Source organism: Pollicipes pollicipes, unplaced genomic scaffold (assembly GCF_011947565.3).
Source record: "Pollicipes pollicipes isolate AB1234 unplaced genomic scaffold, Ppol_2.1 Scaffold_2555;HRSCAF=2994_pilon_pilon_pilon, whole genome shotgun sequence".
Lineage (NCBI taxonomy): Eukaryota > Metazoa > Arthropoda > Thecostraca > Pollicipedomorpha > Pollicipedidae > Pollicipes > Pollicipes pollicipes.
Genome location: NW_023596136.1, coordinates 7,475,773 through 7,488,908, shown reverse-complemented (window position 1 = coordinate 7,488,908; position 13,136 = coordinate 7,475,773). Strand labels below are relative to the sequence as shown.

Sequence of the window (13,136 nt, the reverse complement as noted above, 5' to 3'; positions counted from 1 at the left end):
TGTTTTCTGTGTGATTGAACCGTCGTATTTGCAATGTACTTTCACCCTGTGAACTACAATTAACCAAACTAATTCGCCAGGCACCAGCCTTGTGATGCTCCATGGTTTTAAATGTACAAATTATTTGGAGCATGTTTTCAGAACACGTTGGAGTATGCACCGGCAACAAAGGCGGCTGACAACGACGATCAGAAAGCCATGAGTTTGCGAGTGGCATTTCTGAACGGCTCTGATTCAGCAGCGGAGGTATACCAGGTAGCTCGTGGCGCAGGGCCAAAACAGTACAGCGCTACGCACCCGAAGTGCCACCCAGCGTGTGAAACGTGCTTGTTTAGATGTCATGATTCGGTGCCCTGTCTGAACAAGAAAATTGTGAAAACCTCGAAGCTTGTTAGTCCCACCTAAGCAAAGTTTTGAGGGAGGTTGCCGTCTTCCATTATTCATTAATGCTTGCGTTGAGCCAATCAGTGCATGCCAATTTTTTTAAAGGCACTGGCCTTTTCTTTTCCAGTTTAGCCCAAACGGAGCTGTCTGAGACTATGACTTTGCCCATTTCGTCAGAAAATATTCCCTGCAACGCTCTGGGGAACCTTTTACGCGTCACAAATGCGTGAACACGGTCATCCTGCATAATCGCGGAGACCCTTTCGCTCCCGCCAACAATCAGCCGCCTCAGGAGTCCAATCCCAGGTGGCTGCCATATGGCGGAGTGCGGAGTCTGAACCGCGACTGCGACTGAACCACATGACTACGGGAACCGCATAAATAAAAATATATGGGTAATTTACATCGCACTGTTCGACCACCGAATCGCAGGCCAGAGCCATACGGTTGACGCATCATGAGTTATTGCAATTAGGTCTGTATTACGAGGCGAAAGGTTAATGAACAGTATGGATCATTTAATTGAACATCAAACCGTGGCAAATGAGTCAATGAAACAACAGTCTATCTTGTCTCGCTATAGTCACCTTTCCCTAGGTCGCTTCATGACATGCCTGAAAATTATACAGATAAGTGTCAGGCAAATGAGGTGGTTATGGTGAAAACAAAGGTCCCAGAAACTGCCAGGCGTTGCAAGTAACGACTAAATTTTCTTTCAGATAGCGTGATAGTGATAAATTTACGGATGTTGCACCAAAAGCCCGGCAATGTATGAAAAGCCAACTTGTTTCGTAAAAATACTGAGTAACGGCATAATGCATGCGCTAATACAGACCACGCTGAAGAAGGGGGCAAATGAATGGCCGGTGAACAAATTCGTGCCTAAAGCAGGCAGTTCCAGAAAGTGTATTTTCTGCTGTTCTATGGTGTAAGGTAGGTAACTCGGAAATACGTACTGAAGCAGGCGCAATCTGCATTACACACCAATAAGGTAGTGATGCTGGTTCATAAACATGCAGCAACGTTGTCATGCGATCAGCTTGCAGGGCGTTCACGCAGGGGACAGCCGGTTCAGAGAGTAGTCCGCCGGCGGTGGATGGGAGCAGGGTTCAGACAAGACACGTCCGAAAGAAGGGGCATTCGTTTTAAGACTCGGTTTTGTAGGAGAAATTCCGGTTTCTCGTTTTTGTCATATTTTGGAAGTTAGCGTGTGAAGTTTTTTAATTCGCTGCTGTCTAAAATGCGGCAACGAAAACCTACATCTCGCAAATCAGTTTCCGACATCTAGGCAAATGAAAACTTTTGGACGCCAACGTGACCCATAGACTCAAATTCGGAAGTCTGGCTGGCTGTGCCCGGGCCGTATTTTGCCATGTAAACGCTGGAGGTAGAAAGCCCCACCAATGACCAAGAATGCCAACCCGCTCGTGGAATTTTGCCTTCTCAAGGAAACAATGTTGATACGGACGAGTAATTTTCAGTAGTTGGGTCCCCTTGTTTTCCGAATGGTATATAAATAAATCCCAGTGGGTAAGATTGTGCACCAGCAGAAAAACAGTTGGTAGGTGTATGTGTAGCATAGCAACCAGAACATTAAACTCATCTCCCACATGTCTTACGTGAGATAAGGGGGCACACAGTCCTCCCTGTCCTATCCCCCCCCCCCCCCTAGCCCGCGATTGACGGGTTTGTCTCGCTGATAAACTACCGAGTTGGTCCCCCCACACAATTTTTGAAACTTGTCTTCGCCTACCAGTGCGTCTTAAGACGACTTTTCTTTTGCAAAACTTTTTTTTCTCGACAAATGACCTGGTAACATAGGCGTCCAGTACCCTAGACCGATACTCTTTCATCCCATTTTCACTTTTTGCTCGGGGCAGTAAAAAAATCATCTACATGAAAGGAGGATTTTAACGCTATGCAACGCATTTGTACATAAATGTTGGAAAGGGAAGTCAAACATATCCGATTGTAGATCTCCAGAGCCGTGGCAATGTCGAATTCAAGGCGGTTTAGACACTGCTTGTGCCGGGCGGTGGTGGCGGGCAGTTACCTCGAAGCGGCAAGTGCCTTGGTGTGCCGGTAGGTTGGCAACGACCGGAGTCGTGCAAGCGCGCCGTTTCTGCCACTTCGTGGCATCGAAGCAGTCTGGTGCCGGTGGGTCAATCCTATAGAACCTGACGGCCAGTGCGATGTTGGTCCATTCCACGAATACGTGGCAGCGTGCGCTGCAAATGGAGTGAACCTGCCTGACCACAAGTGTGAGCAGCACAAGTGTCAGCACGTGACAGTCGAAGAGTGCTGGTGGGCGAATTAGCCAGAGTCTATCCGTGCGAGGCAGACATCTTAGACACCGTTGAGCAGCTCACCATGACCACCGCCAACGAACTCAACACGGCCGCGGTCTTTTTGGCGTGCCTATTCGTTGCGTTGTGGATTTGGTTATATGCCTGGCAGTGTGCTAAACGCGAATCGGTAGCGCTTGGATCGCGGCCTGTGCCGCCGGCGTCGTCTCCAGCATTCCACGAATGGTCATATCACCCGCACAGGGGACAACTGGCTCCGGCTAGCATTGTGTGAGAGCACCCTGCGCAGAGGCCACGACAAGAGCGGACGCCGCCCCTCGCAGCGGGGTCGCTGGCACCAGGATCGGGAGACGACCTTCCGCCCACTTACGTGGCGGCCGCCAGCCAACATCCCAGGCAGCTAGCCGCCGAAGATCAGCAGCCGCCCACCTTCGAGGAGGCTACAAAACGAATGGGGCGCCGTCTAGGTGCAGACCCGGCCCAGACCCAGAGCCGGTCCTCGACTTTTGTTTCACCGGGCCACTGTAGCCGGGACCGACTGCGGCACCACCATCTGTCCGTGGCATTACAAAGGACTGGCGATGATCAGTCTATGGGATTACCAGCAGATTTTTTCTCCAGTCCGTGGGATTACTATGGACTGGTGGTACCACGATCCTGGCTCCGGAGGGAGGCGCCAGCCGTGCCACCGTGTCACACGCCACGGGTCCGGGTCCGCGGGCTCAGCGGCGGACCACCACGAAACACGGCGGCGCACCGAGCCGTGCGGCCGGTCGGCAGCAGCGGTTGCTGTGCGCCAGGCCCTGCGGCAACACCACCGTGTCTGGACATTAGATGTTGCGCAGCAGTGATGGTGGATGCCACAGGGGTGTCACGCGCCTCGATGATGATGATTTGGGCTTTGGGGCGCACCGACTACGTTGGTCATGTGGCGCCCATAACTCACTTTTGATCTAGCAGATGCGTGAACAAAGCGAGGAGATGAGGTTACGTGTGATATATGGCATGGAATTGTATGTCTTCAAGATAACTAAAAATGTGACCGTCATTTCATAAACTAGAGTCGTCTCCCAACATACCATAGAGCGTTTGGCGCACTGACCCTGATCCAAAATGGCGCATGCGTTCCGAGATGAGGTGGAAACAATCTATCAAGACATGTCGTACGGTGTAACGATCCCCGCAGCGAGGGCATCGTGGTTGGTCCTTCCCCACATAACAAGTAATCGCGAGTTGCGTATGTGTGTCTTATTCTCAGGCAGCATAGAGTCACTTCACTTCCCGCCTCACCATACGACAGCTGGACGCCCATGGTCTCAACGGGACTTTAACTCTCTCAGTTTATTGGCAGCTAGTGCATCCCATTCGCTTGCCAGTGCTTCAACATGAATACAGGTAACACTGCATATAGGTCGTTAGCAGGGACTGTCAAAGTAGGGATGCCAAATGCGTGTGACACGGCTTGCCACGTCATCAGCTACTTCATTACCCGATATGCCAACGTGGCTCGGTATCCAGCAGAATACCACCTGCTTCCCGGATCGGGACAGTGTAGTAAGAAGAGTTAAAATGTTCTGAACAATGGGATGTGATGAATCCAAATCCTGCAGTGCCATAAGGCTACTAACAGAGTCCGATAAAACTAATTGTCGAACGTCACTATCAACTTCTATGAAATGAAGTGCTTTACGAATGGCTATTAGGTCGGATGTGAATATCGATGCGTGACCAGGCAAAGCAACAGACCGTGCGACAGGACCCTGCACAAAAGCATATCCAACACCGGCATCCGTTTTCGAACCGTCCGTGTAGGTCTTGTGATTCGGGGTATGACGCGACTAACTCCAACGACCTCAGTCGAAACTCATCCCGGGACACCTGCCTCTTCTAGAAATGAGAAGGCAAGACAACAGCCGCTGGTCGGTAGAGCTTCCAAGGAGGGTCTTAGGAATATCCCAACGAATCACATGCCGTGTGCGAATGGCACATACCTGCAAAAGTATGAACATCCTCACACAGAAAGGTGCGATCTGATGTCCTCTCCCAGGCAGAAACATGCATATTGTTCTGTGCGAAAAGACCTATTTGTATGTTGGGTGATCGGGGGAACTGTGCCAACTTACAGGCGTATCTCATGCCCAGTATTTTTTCTCCCAGTGGACAAAGGGGGCTCGTGGGCCTCAACATGGAGACCACTGACGAGCCTCTCCATCAGCTTCCACAGTGAAGATATAAGAGAGATGGGCATGAAGTGAAGCGGATCTTTGCCGCTCTACCTCGCTTTAAAAGGCCGCCACAGCAGCTTCTCGCCGAAGGTTCGGAAATTCGCTTCATTCTCAAAAACAAATAAAAATGGCCAAAAGACCGTCAAGTACGCAGATGGGTAGATGTCGAATCATGTCGTTATGTATCTCGTCAGGACCCTCTGATACACCTCAAAGACTGCCAACAGCAGCCCTTAGTTCCACCATTGTAAATGGTTCGTTGTAGACAAGCTGCACAGAGGTGGAAACGTCCACTGGACTGGCCTCACAATGCGCCTTTTGACGCGGGAACTGGGGATCAACGTTACCGTCTCCAAAATATTCCGCAAGCGCACGACCGATCTCGTTGGCGACATCACCAGGGTGTAAAATGTCCCGCCCACCAACGTCAAGAGCCGGTAGAGGAGCCGCGGAAAACTGGCCAGAGACACGTTTAATTTGTGACCTTACTAGCGACACAGAAGTGAAACGATTTAGACGCTCCACGTACTCTTGCCAGAAGACGCGCTTCACCTACCGGATGGTGCGCCGGGCCAAAGCTCTCGCCTTCCTAAATGCGACTAAATTATCGGTTGTGGCGTGGCGGTCAAAGACCCGAAAGGCCCGCCTACGTGCCTGGATAACAGCTCGGCACTCGTCGGTCCACCACGCTACCGGGGTGCGACGAGGAGCCCCAGATGTCTTTGGAATGCTTGCGGTTCGCTGCACGTAAAAAAAACGCGGACATGACGTATTCGATCGAGTAGTTTGCACCATCCACGGCCTGTGCACCAAAGACTCAAACTCACTCCAGTCTGCTTTTTTTAAGATTCCACCGTCGTGGTCGAGGGCTGCGGACCGCTCCGTCACAGTACTCCAACGACACTGGGAAGTGGTCGCTTCCCATAGGGTCGTCGGCTATAGTCTAGTATAGGTATATAGTAAAAAGCTGCGCGAGCTGCGGACTCACCAGGCTTAGGTCCAAAACCGACGTCTGACCTGGCGGTAACGTAAAATGCGTCCGAGATCCCGTATTCAAAACACGGAGCGACTCCTCGTGAATAAATTGTTCTACAGTACGTCCCCGCACGCTGCTGTCATTACAACCCCAAACGGTATGGTGTGCGTTAGAATCTCCCAAGAAAACCAAAGGCGGAGGGAGCTCTGCCATCAACTGCCTGAGTCCCAAGATAACCAAAGACGGAAGGAGCTCTGCCATCAACTGCCTGAGCCCCAAGATAACCAAAGACGGAAGGAGCTCTGCCATCAACTGCCTGAGCCCCAAGATAACCAAAGGCGGAGGGAGCTCTGCCAACAACTACCTGAGCTGCATCAATGGAAAGCTGAGCCCAGATGGCAAATACACTGAGCAAAGGGCTACGAGGCGATCTCTGTTGCTCAGGCACACTGACGCTCTGCCAACAGTATACCACCGTGCGCCACAGTGTTTGCCAGCACATTTTGTTCTAAATATTGAGTAGCCTTTCATGGTGTGGTGAGAATCCGGCGCAGGCTTCGCCTCCTGGAGGCAGACAGCAACCGGACAATGGTGACTAAGCACAGCGTGTAAATCCTGGGCACTGGTTCGTCCCACTTCCGCAGAACTCGAAAGACCTTCATTCAAGAGTGACTGAAACTTCAGTGTGGATTATAAATAAACGGTTTAAGAACGGAAAAACATACGCATTTATCACTGAGCTGGTGCCATGCTACGATTAACTCACCAAACGTTATGTTTCATGTTGTTTTCCACCACAGCTGGTGCCCAGCACATCGATGGAAGCTGTGTCTCTCGCCCCATCGCTTCCGATGAAGGCAAGTAAGGATAAGGCAGAGGGAGCTCCAAATGAACAGAGTCCGCACTGCTACGGCTCTTGGCTCGCCGCCCACTGCCGAGGAGGTAGCGTATGGTGGTGCCCCCTCGGGGCGAAAGCGGGCTGCACACCGCGAGCCGGTAGGCGGCGCCACCGGCGGCTCGGACTGACCTGCCAGGCAGGTGATCATGTCGCGGTCGGCGAAATTGGCCGCCCAGTGCAGCGGCGTGTTGCGACTGAGAGGGCTGTCCCAGGCGTTAATGCCCAGACCGGCGGCCAGCAGCTGGCACACACGGCCCTCACTGGCGGGAGGCGAGACGCGAGGTCACACACAGCACCTGCCAGTACAGGGTGCCAGTACAGGGCAATACAAGGTCACAAACGGCACCTACTACCGGTAGATGGAAACACGAGATAACACATGGTACTAATGCCAGTAAAGGGGCACATGAGATCAGCACCCACTGTGGGTTGACGGAGACATGGGGTCACACAATGCACCTTGGCTTCTGGTAGAGGAAGACCCGGTGTCACATGCAGCTCTCACTGTTGGGTGAGATACGAGGTCACCCCACAGTGGGAATGGCGAGTTTGAGGTTATCAATCCACTCTCTGTCCATTCCTCACCTAGACCGTGCCCCCCCCCCCCCCCCCCCCACTCGTCCATCCTTCACCTGGACTTCGTGGCGGCATGTCCCCCCCCCCCCCGTGCCCGTCCCTCACGTTCACTCAGCGGAGAAATCCCTCTCCTAACCGGCTCTTCCCTCAGGCCCCTTCGCTCCCGTCCCTCACTTGGACTGGGCGGTGGCCTTGAACAGCTCGTCGGTGTACACGCTGCGCATGGTGTCAGAGGCGCTGAGGTGGACGGCTGTGTCGCCGTCGGCGTTCTGCACGCCCGGATCGGCGCCGGCATACAGCAGCGCGCGCACCACGTCCGGCCGGCCCAGCCGCGTGGCCATGTGCAGCAGCGTGCCCTCCGGCGTCCACAGGCCGGACAGCACGCGGTCCTTGGTCACGTGCTCGGCGTCGGCCTGCTCGCCTGCCGAGGCGAGCTCGCCGTCAGCGGATGAGTTAGGAGTGAGGTCTGCTGTGGCGGGACGCTCCCGCTCGTTGACGTCACAACACGGCGGGACAGTTGGCCCACGATCAGCTGACAGCGTATCAAGCTCGCGCGCCACTGGGCCTTCACGACGCACTCATCTGCTGAACCTATATGGCGTCGCCGCCTCTCACCCTGGTGGAAACGGTAGACACCGTGGGCATCGAACCCTGTACCTCTGGTTTCCCGGAGACATGGCGTAACCACCTCACTGCCGTTACCTCACAAATCAAGCTTGGTAGCCTTAATTGTTTAAGATAGTTGAACGAAATACGTCCGTTTTAATCCCCTTTTCAATCCTAACATTTCCCGTCTCGGATCTAAACTTTTGAGCCTATTCACCACAAATACTGCGGAGGTTCATACAAACCTGAAGAACATGGTATTGCTTTGGAGACATTTTCCTTCAGAACAAATTTGTTAGACAAAGCATCATTTTCACAATCTGGTTATCCTGAATTATTGTTTACATAACTGTAGATTTAAGTCGGCGCAGAGTTGGTTGCCGCATAGTCCTGCTCTCTGCTTACCCCCCCCCCCCCCCCACCCTCTTACTTTTCAAAGAAGCAATATCTGTGAATCAAGCTTTGCAAATTGCTAGCAATAATTTGATATATGCTCAAATTTAAAAGGCATAATTGTTTTTGTCCATGTATTATGACACTCGCTTTCTTACTCATCAGACCCCATTTAAAGATGATCTGATAGGTGGATGAATATCAAAGGATGGAAATGATGTTTGAGAGATGTGAAGGAAACAGCTTATTCAAACCACAAAACAGCCAATTCAGTAACTTTAACAAGAGAACAACCAATGTGATACCAGAAGTGCGGGCAGGGGAGGGCACAGGGGGCACGTGCTCCCTCCCCTTCGTAGGTCCTCCCCGAGGGGCCCTTCAGCCTCTCGGAACCTACGATAAAGGGCTCAAAAAACCAGCGAGAGGCCTCATTCAGGGCCCCGGCCCACGGGGCCGGCCAGGCACTTAAATGCCAGCCAGAGGGCTCTGCGCGCTGATCAGGGGCCCACTGAGTTAATAAGGGCCTACATTTCGGTCAGCCGCCACCAGTAACGCACAGTCGGCTCTGTGGCGGCACGCGCCTAAGCGCCCATTTCCCAAGCAGGGACAAAGCCGGAGCCAACGATTTACATTGTTCGGGGCCCAAAGCGCCTCACAGGGGCTCTGTGTTTTCAAGGTGCCTCGAGTCCGTTAAAGGCCATGTTGCTCGGGCCCGGTTTGACGGTCAGGGTCCGATTCAAGGGTTTAAGGGCATAAAGGGCTGGTCGGAGTCTTCTTCAGGAACCCAGACCTGCGAAGACGGACCCTCAAACAACGGGCGCAGATCGGGGACGCCCTGAGTCGACATGGGCCTATATGTCGGTCAGGTACCACCGTACCACATAGTCCGCTCCGTGTCGGAATGGGCCTGAGGACTCACTTCCCAATCCGCTATAAACCCGGAGCCAGTGATTTACTCAGGTCGGGGGGCTTGTATCTGTCAGGGGCTCCACAGTGCCTAACAGAGGGTCCTGTGCTCGCAAGGGAACAGGGCCAACCAAGGTTAGTGTTTGATGAAGCCCGAAGAGGGGTCCGGGCGGCACACCGGAACCGACTATCAAAGGCCCGGTTGAAGAGCATCCGGAACCGACTATCAAAGGCCCGGTTGAAGAGCATAAGGGCTCGAAGGACCAGTTGCATGTCACATAAAGAATCGCAAACCGTAGGGTCGTGACCTGACATATCAGCCAGAGGTCCTCTTGCATCGTTTCAGGAACCCCTGAGACAATGCAGGTTAAGTTGGTCAGAGACCACGAACATTGAAAAGGCGGCTCCATGTCCGTCTGAGCCCTTAGGACCTATTTCCCAAACGGAGACGAGGCCGGGACCCGCGATTTGCAATATTTGGGGTCCCGGACACAATGAGGTTAGGTCCCTGACAGTGATGTGTCGGTTGGGAGCCACAGTTCCGAACAGGGGTCCTGTGGCGGCAAGTGGCCCCGAGTCGGAGCGGTGTTTGAGGGCCCCTTCGGGCCCTTCAATGGGATATCGAGACCAAAGATCGAGGGCCCGATGGGATGGATGAAAAGTCCGAAGGGCTGGCTGTAGGCTACATTAGGAATCCCCGCCCATAGGGCCGTGATCTCAAACGTCAGTAAGATGATCTCTTGATAGGGACCCCTGAGACAAAACGTTCCTCTTTTTCGGCTAAAGATCACGAGCAACGAACAGTCGGCCACGTGTTGGTCTGAGCTCTGGGGGCCAATTTCCCAAGCAGGGACCAGGCCGGGTCCACAATTTACATTGGAAGGCCTATTGTGTCGTTCAGGGTCCCACAGTGCCTAACAGGGCATTCTGTGTCAATACGGGGCCTCGAATTGGTCAGGGAAAGATCTGTTCAACAGGGATGGGGACGAGAGACTGAATGGCAAAGGGTCTCTTGCGTTGGTCCAGGCCCTCTGACAACTGAAGGACACAAGAATCTGTGATGAGTGCTCACACTGAGTTAATAGAAGAGTCCTGTGCCGGTCAGGGCCCCCAGTGCCGAATGGTGGGCCCTCCATCCCTTTTCCAGCATGGGCCCGTTAAGCTCAACTGGAATTTATGTGCCAATTATTTGACCACCTGCGTGAGCGAGGATGTTGTTGCGTTAATGACGCCTCACGCGTCAATCCGGGGTCAACTACGCGGGCCAGAAGGTCTCCTGCTTCAGGGACCGGACCAACGAAACATGATATATCCCTCCAAGGGGCTTCGCATCGGCCAGGGCATATCGCCCCGTGTTGATGACGACCCGAAAACACACCGCGGTGGAACTGAATGGCCCTTCACTTCTTGATTGGGAATGGGATGGGACACGACAACAACTGATGGACCACACCGACATTTTACAGATGGGCAATGATAAAGGATGCCTTCAAATTTGGGAGAATATATTAATCAACAAACTCTCTCAAGCCCTTAACAAACAAATTCTTGTACAACTCTTGAGCTATTAGATGGTGCGTGGTGAGCACTATTGATGTGATTGTTGCAATAGTGTTCTCATTGTGTCTTGTACTGTTCCCATTGTGAGTGTATTTTATATGTATCAAAGTGAAAATAGGATTATGTCTTACTTCAATTGGCCATGCTTCATTTGTGTTCTTGATACCAAAAGATGTTTTCCAAGAGTGCAGAATTTGTATCCTTTAAAACTCAAAACTTATTTTTGGTGCCATTTAGTCTTCTCCCACAATGAGACCTCTGACAATGAGATACGATCTCAAAATATTAAACTGTACCAGACTTGCCAATGCTGAATTAGCACTTACTTTTCTATTGAGCATGCATAAAGCAAAGGATTCTGCCCATATTTTCCAACATATTTATATAAATATATTAGCATACATGTGTATATATATATATATATATATATATATATATATTCATAGATGCCCTCAATACCAAATGGGTTGCATGCAGCAGATTTGGGGGCCCTTTTACTATAAGGGGGCCCTTTAACAATCCTGTGCCCCCTTGCCAAGGCTCTGGCTGCACCCCTGTGGCACCACCAATCTGTTACATGCAGGTTCCTCTTGTATGTGCAGAATTTCTATCAAGGCAAACATTCAACTTGTCTGACATTTGTTGGACAAAAAAGAGGGCATGCATATCATCTAGCACATCAAACACATTAAAAAACACATGCTTAGGAATAGCCAAACTGACAGATGACTTGCAATCCTGATTTTGTATTGCCTTCACTATGTTACCATCTTCAAGTAGGAGGACATTAAACCAATAGTTACAGAAGACAGGTTACTGAAGAACAGGCTACGGCAATCCGTCAACAAATAACTGCCCGACAGTATGTTTTACCTACAGAAATGCCCAAACATGATAACCCCAAAAAATGAAAAATATGAAACAATACATGCTATACTGTCTCTTGTACATACAGCAATCAGTGTTGCGCAGCCTGCTTAACTACCTGTATATCAGTATCTATGCCTGTAAACAGCCACTTGTACATGGTCAGGTTGTTTATGGGTACTGATATGCATACACTGGTGATAAACAGGAGTGTGGTTTAACAAAATGAGATGGGGGTTACCTGTGAAATATGACCCAACATGTCCCCAAAATATGCCAACATAAAGCTTTTCCAGATTTGGACCACTTTCTTCAAAAATCTGGGAGGAACTGGAGGCCAATTTGTGGAGATGAAGTCTCCCCCTTCCCCCCACAACTGAATAGGAAGCTACATTCCCAGTCATGAGTGCAGCTTACATTGTTCACAGGCCTCAATCAAAGTTCGCAGGATATCTGTTCTTCCTGCCTCAATAGCAGCACGGATGTTAGCAATAGCTTCTTCAAGCATTTTGAGTAGGGCTCAGCTTCTTATAATCTCTTCACTACGACACCTAAGCCTTGTAGAAATTGCAACCTCGCATAAATATTAATCAGAATGAGAACAACCCAGATGTTTCAGCCCCCAATTTCAAGGTGAGTGATGTGAAAATAAAACTCAACACAATGAGCCCTGAATTGCTCTCAAAATTTGTGGCCCTTGAGAGCTGAATGCCGGGCTAGGCGCCCGGAGAGGGACGAGTCCTGAGGACGTGCCCGGATTTGCGTTAATTCCAGGTGACCCGTCTGAATGCATAAATAGTGACGAGTTAGAGGCAAACTTCCATTGACGTAAACAAAAAACGGTGCAATGGTATTCGTTATAACACGTCCTCGAGAATATTTAGTACGGATCTTGTTAAGGGAGAAGTATTTGTAGTACCCATTGTACTAAAAGTGGCGGCATTGGTTCGTCATATTTCACCACATTTCCGGCGCACAAGCGACGTATTGAATACGCGTTTCTATATCGCAGGTTAGACTGTACCTGACCGCCTTACACCGCCTGTAGCTAACCAAAGGGCCGGTGCGCGCAACACCATGTCGGATCTCCTAGGCGAGATGCAGCAGTCCATTCTTCAAGATCTGGACGATCACCCTAAGCATGACCCGACATGGGACAGGGCGCTGTCGGCATTCATGACTGGTGCCCCGCACAGTACGCAGGACTACGTCGAGCAAAATTGAGCGCTGGGTCGCGGAACATGTCATGTCAAGTTGAGGTCATGGAACGGAAAGTTGGGTAGCTAAACAGACAACACACCATAGAAATGTTCTTATGCAGACTGTTTTCTCTCAGTGCAGTGTTATGATCATTTTTGTATTGCATTTTCATGTGCACATTTGCATTGCATGTTCATCAGATGTCTTGTCATGGAAACATTCTGGCCTCTCAGTAAATG

The 13,136-nt window shown here is 51.1% G+C and overlaps 1 protein-coding gene across 1 annotated transcript; it reads right to left on the bottom strand.

The window, feature by feature from the left end:
• Positions 1 to 6,310: 6,310 nt before the first annotated feature.
• Positions 6,311 to 12,476, bottom strand: LOC119108043 (poly [ADP-ribose] polymerase tankyrase-1). The gene is made up of 4 exons (XM_037231629.1): positions 12,115 to 12,476; positions 7,540 to 7,786; positions 6,919 to 7,049; positions 6,311 to 6,324 (listed from the first exon to the last, which is right to left on the bottom strand). The coding sequence occupies exons 1-4, from the start codon at positions 12,203 to 12,205 to the stop codon at positions 6,311 to 6,313; spliced, it is 483 nt and encodes a 160-aa protein (XP_037087524.1). The 5' UTR covers positions 12,206 to 12,476.
• Positions 12,477 to 13,136: the final 660 nt, after the last annotated feature.

Excerpts from the sequence above, each read along its gene's own strand:
- LOC119108043 (XM_037231629.1), bottom strand. The coding sequence starts at position 12,205 with ATGCTTGAAGAAGCTATTGCTAACATCCGTGCTGCTATTGAGGCAGGA. Across the intron at positions 7,787-12,114 it reads GATTGAGGCCTGTGAACAAT|GCGAGCAGGCCGACGCCGAG; the intron begins GTAAGCTGCACT and ends TCGCCTCGGCAG. Across the intron at positions 7,050-7,539 it reads AAGGCCACCGCCCAGTCCAA|TGAGGGCCGTGTGTGCCAGC; the intron begins GTGAGGGACGGG and ends GCCTCCCGCCAG.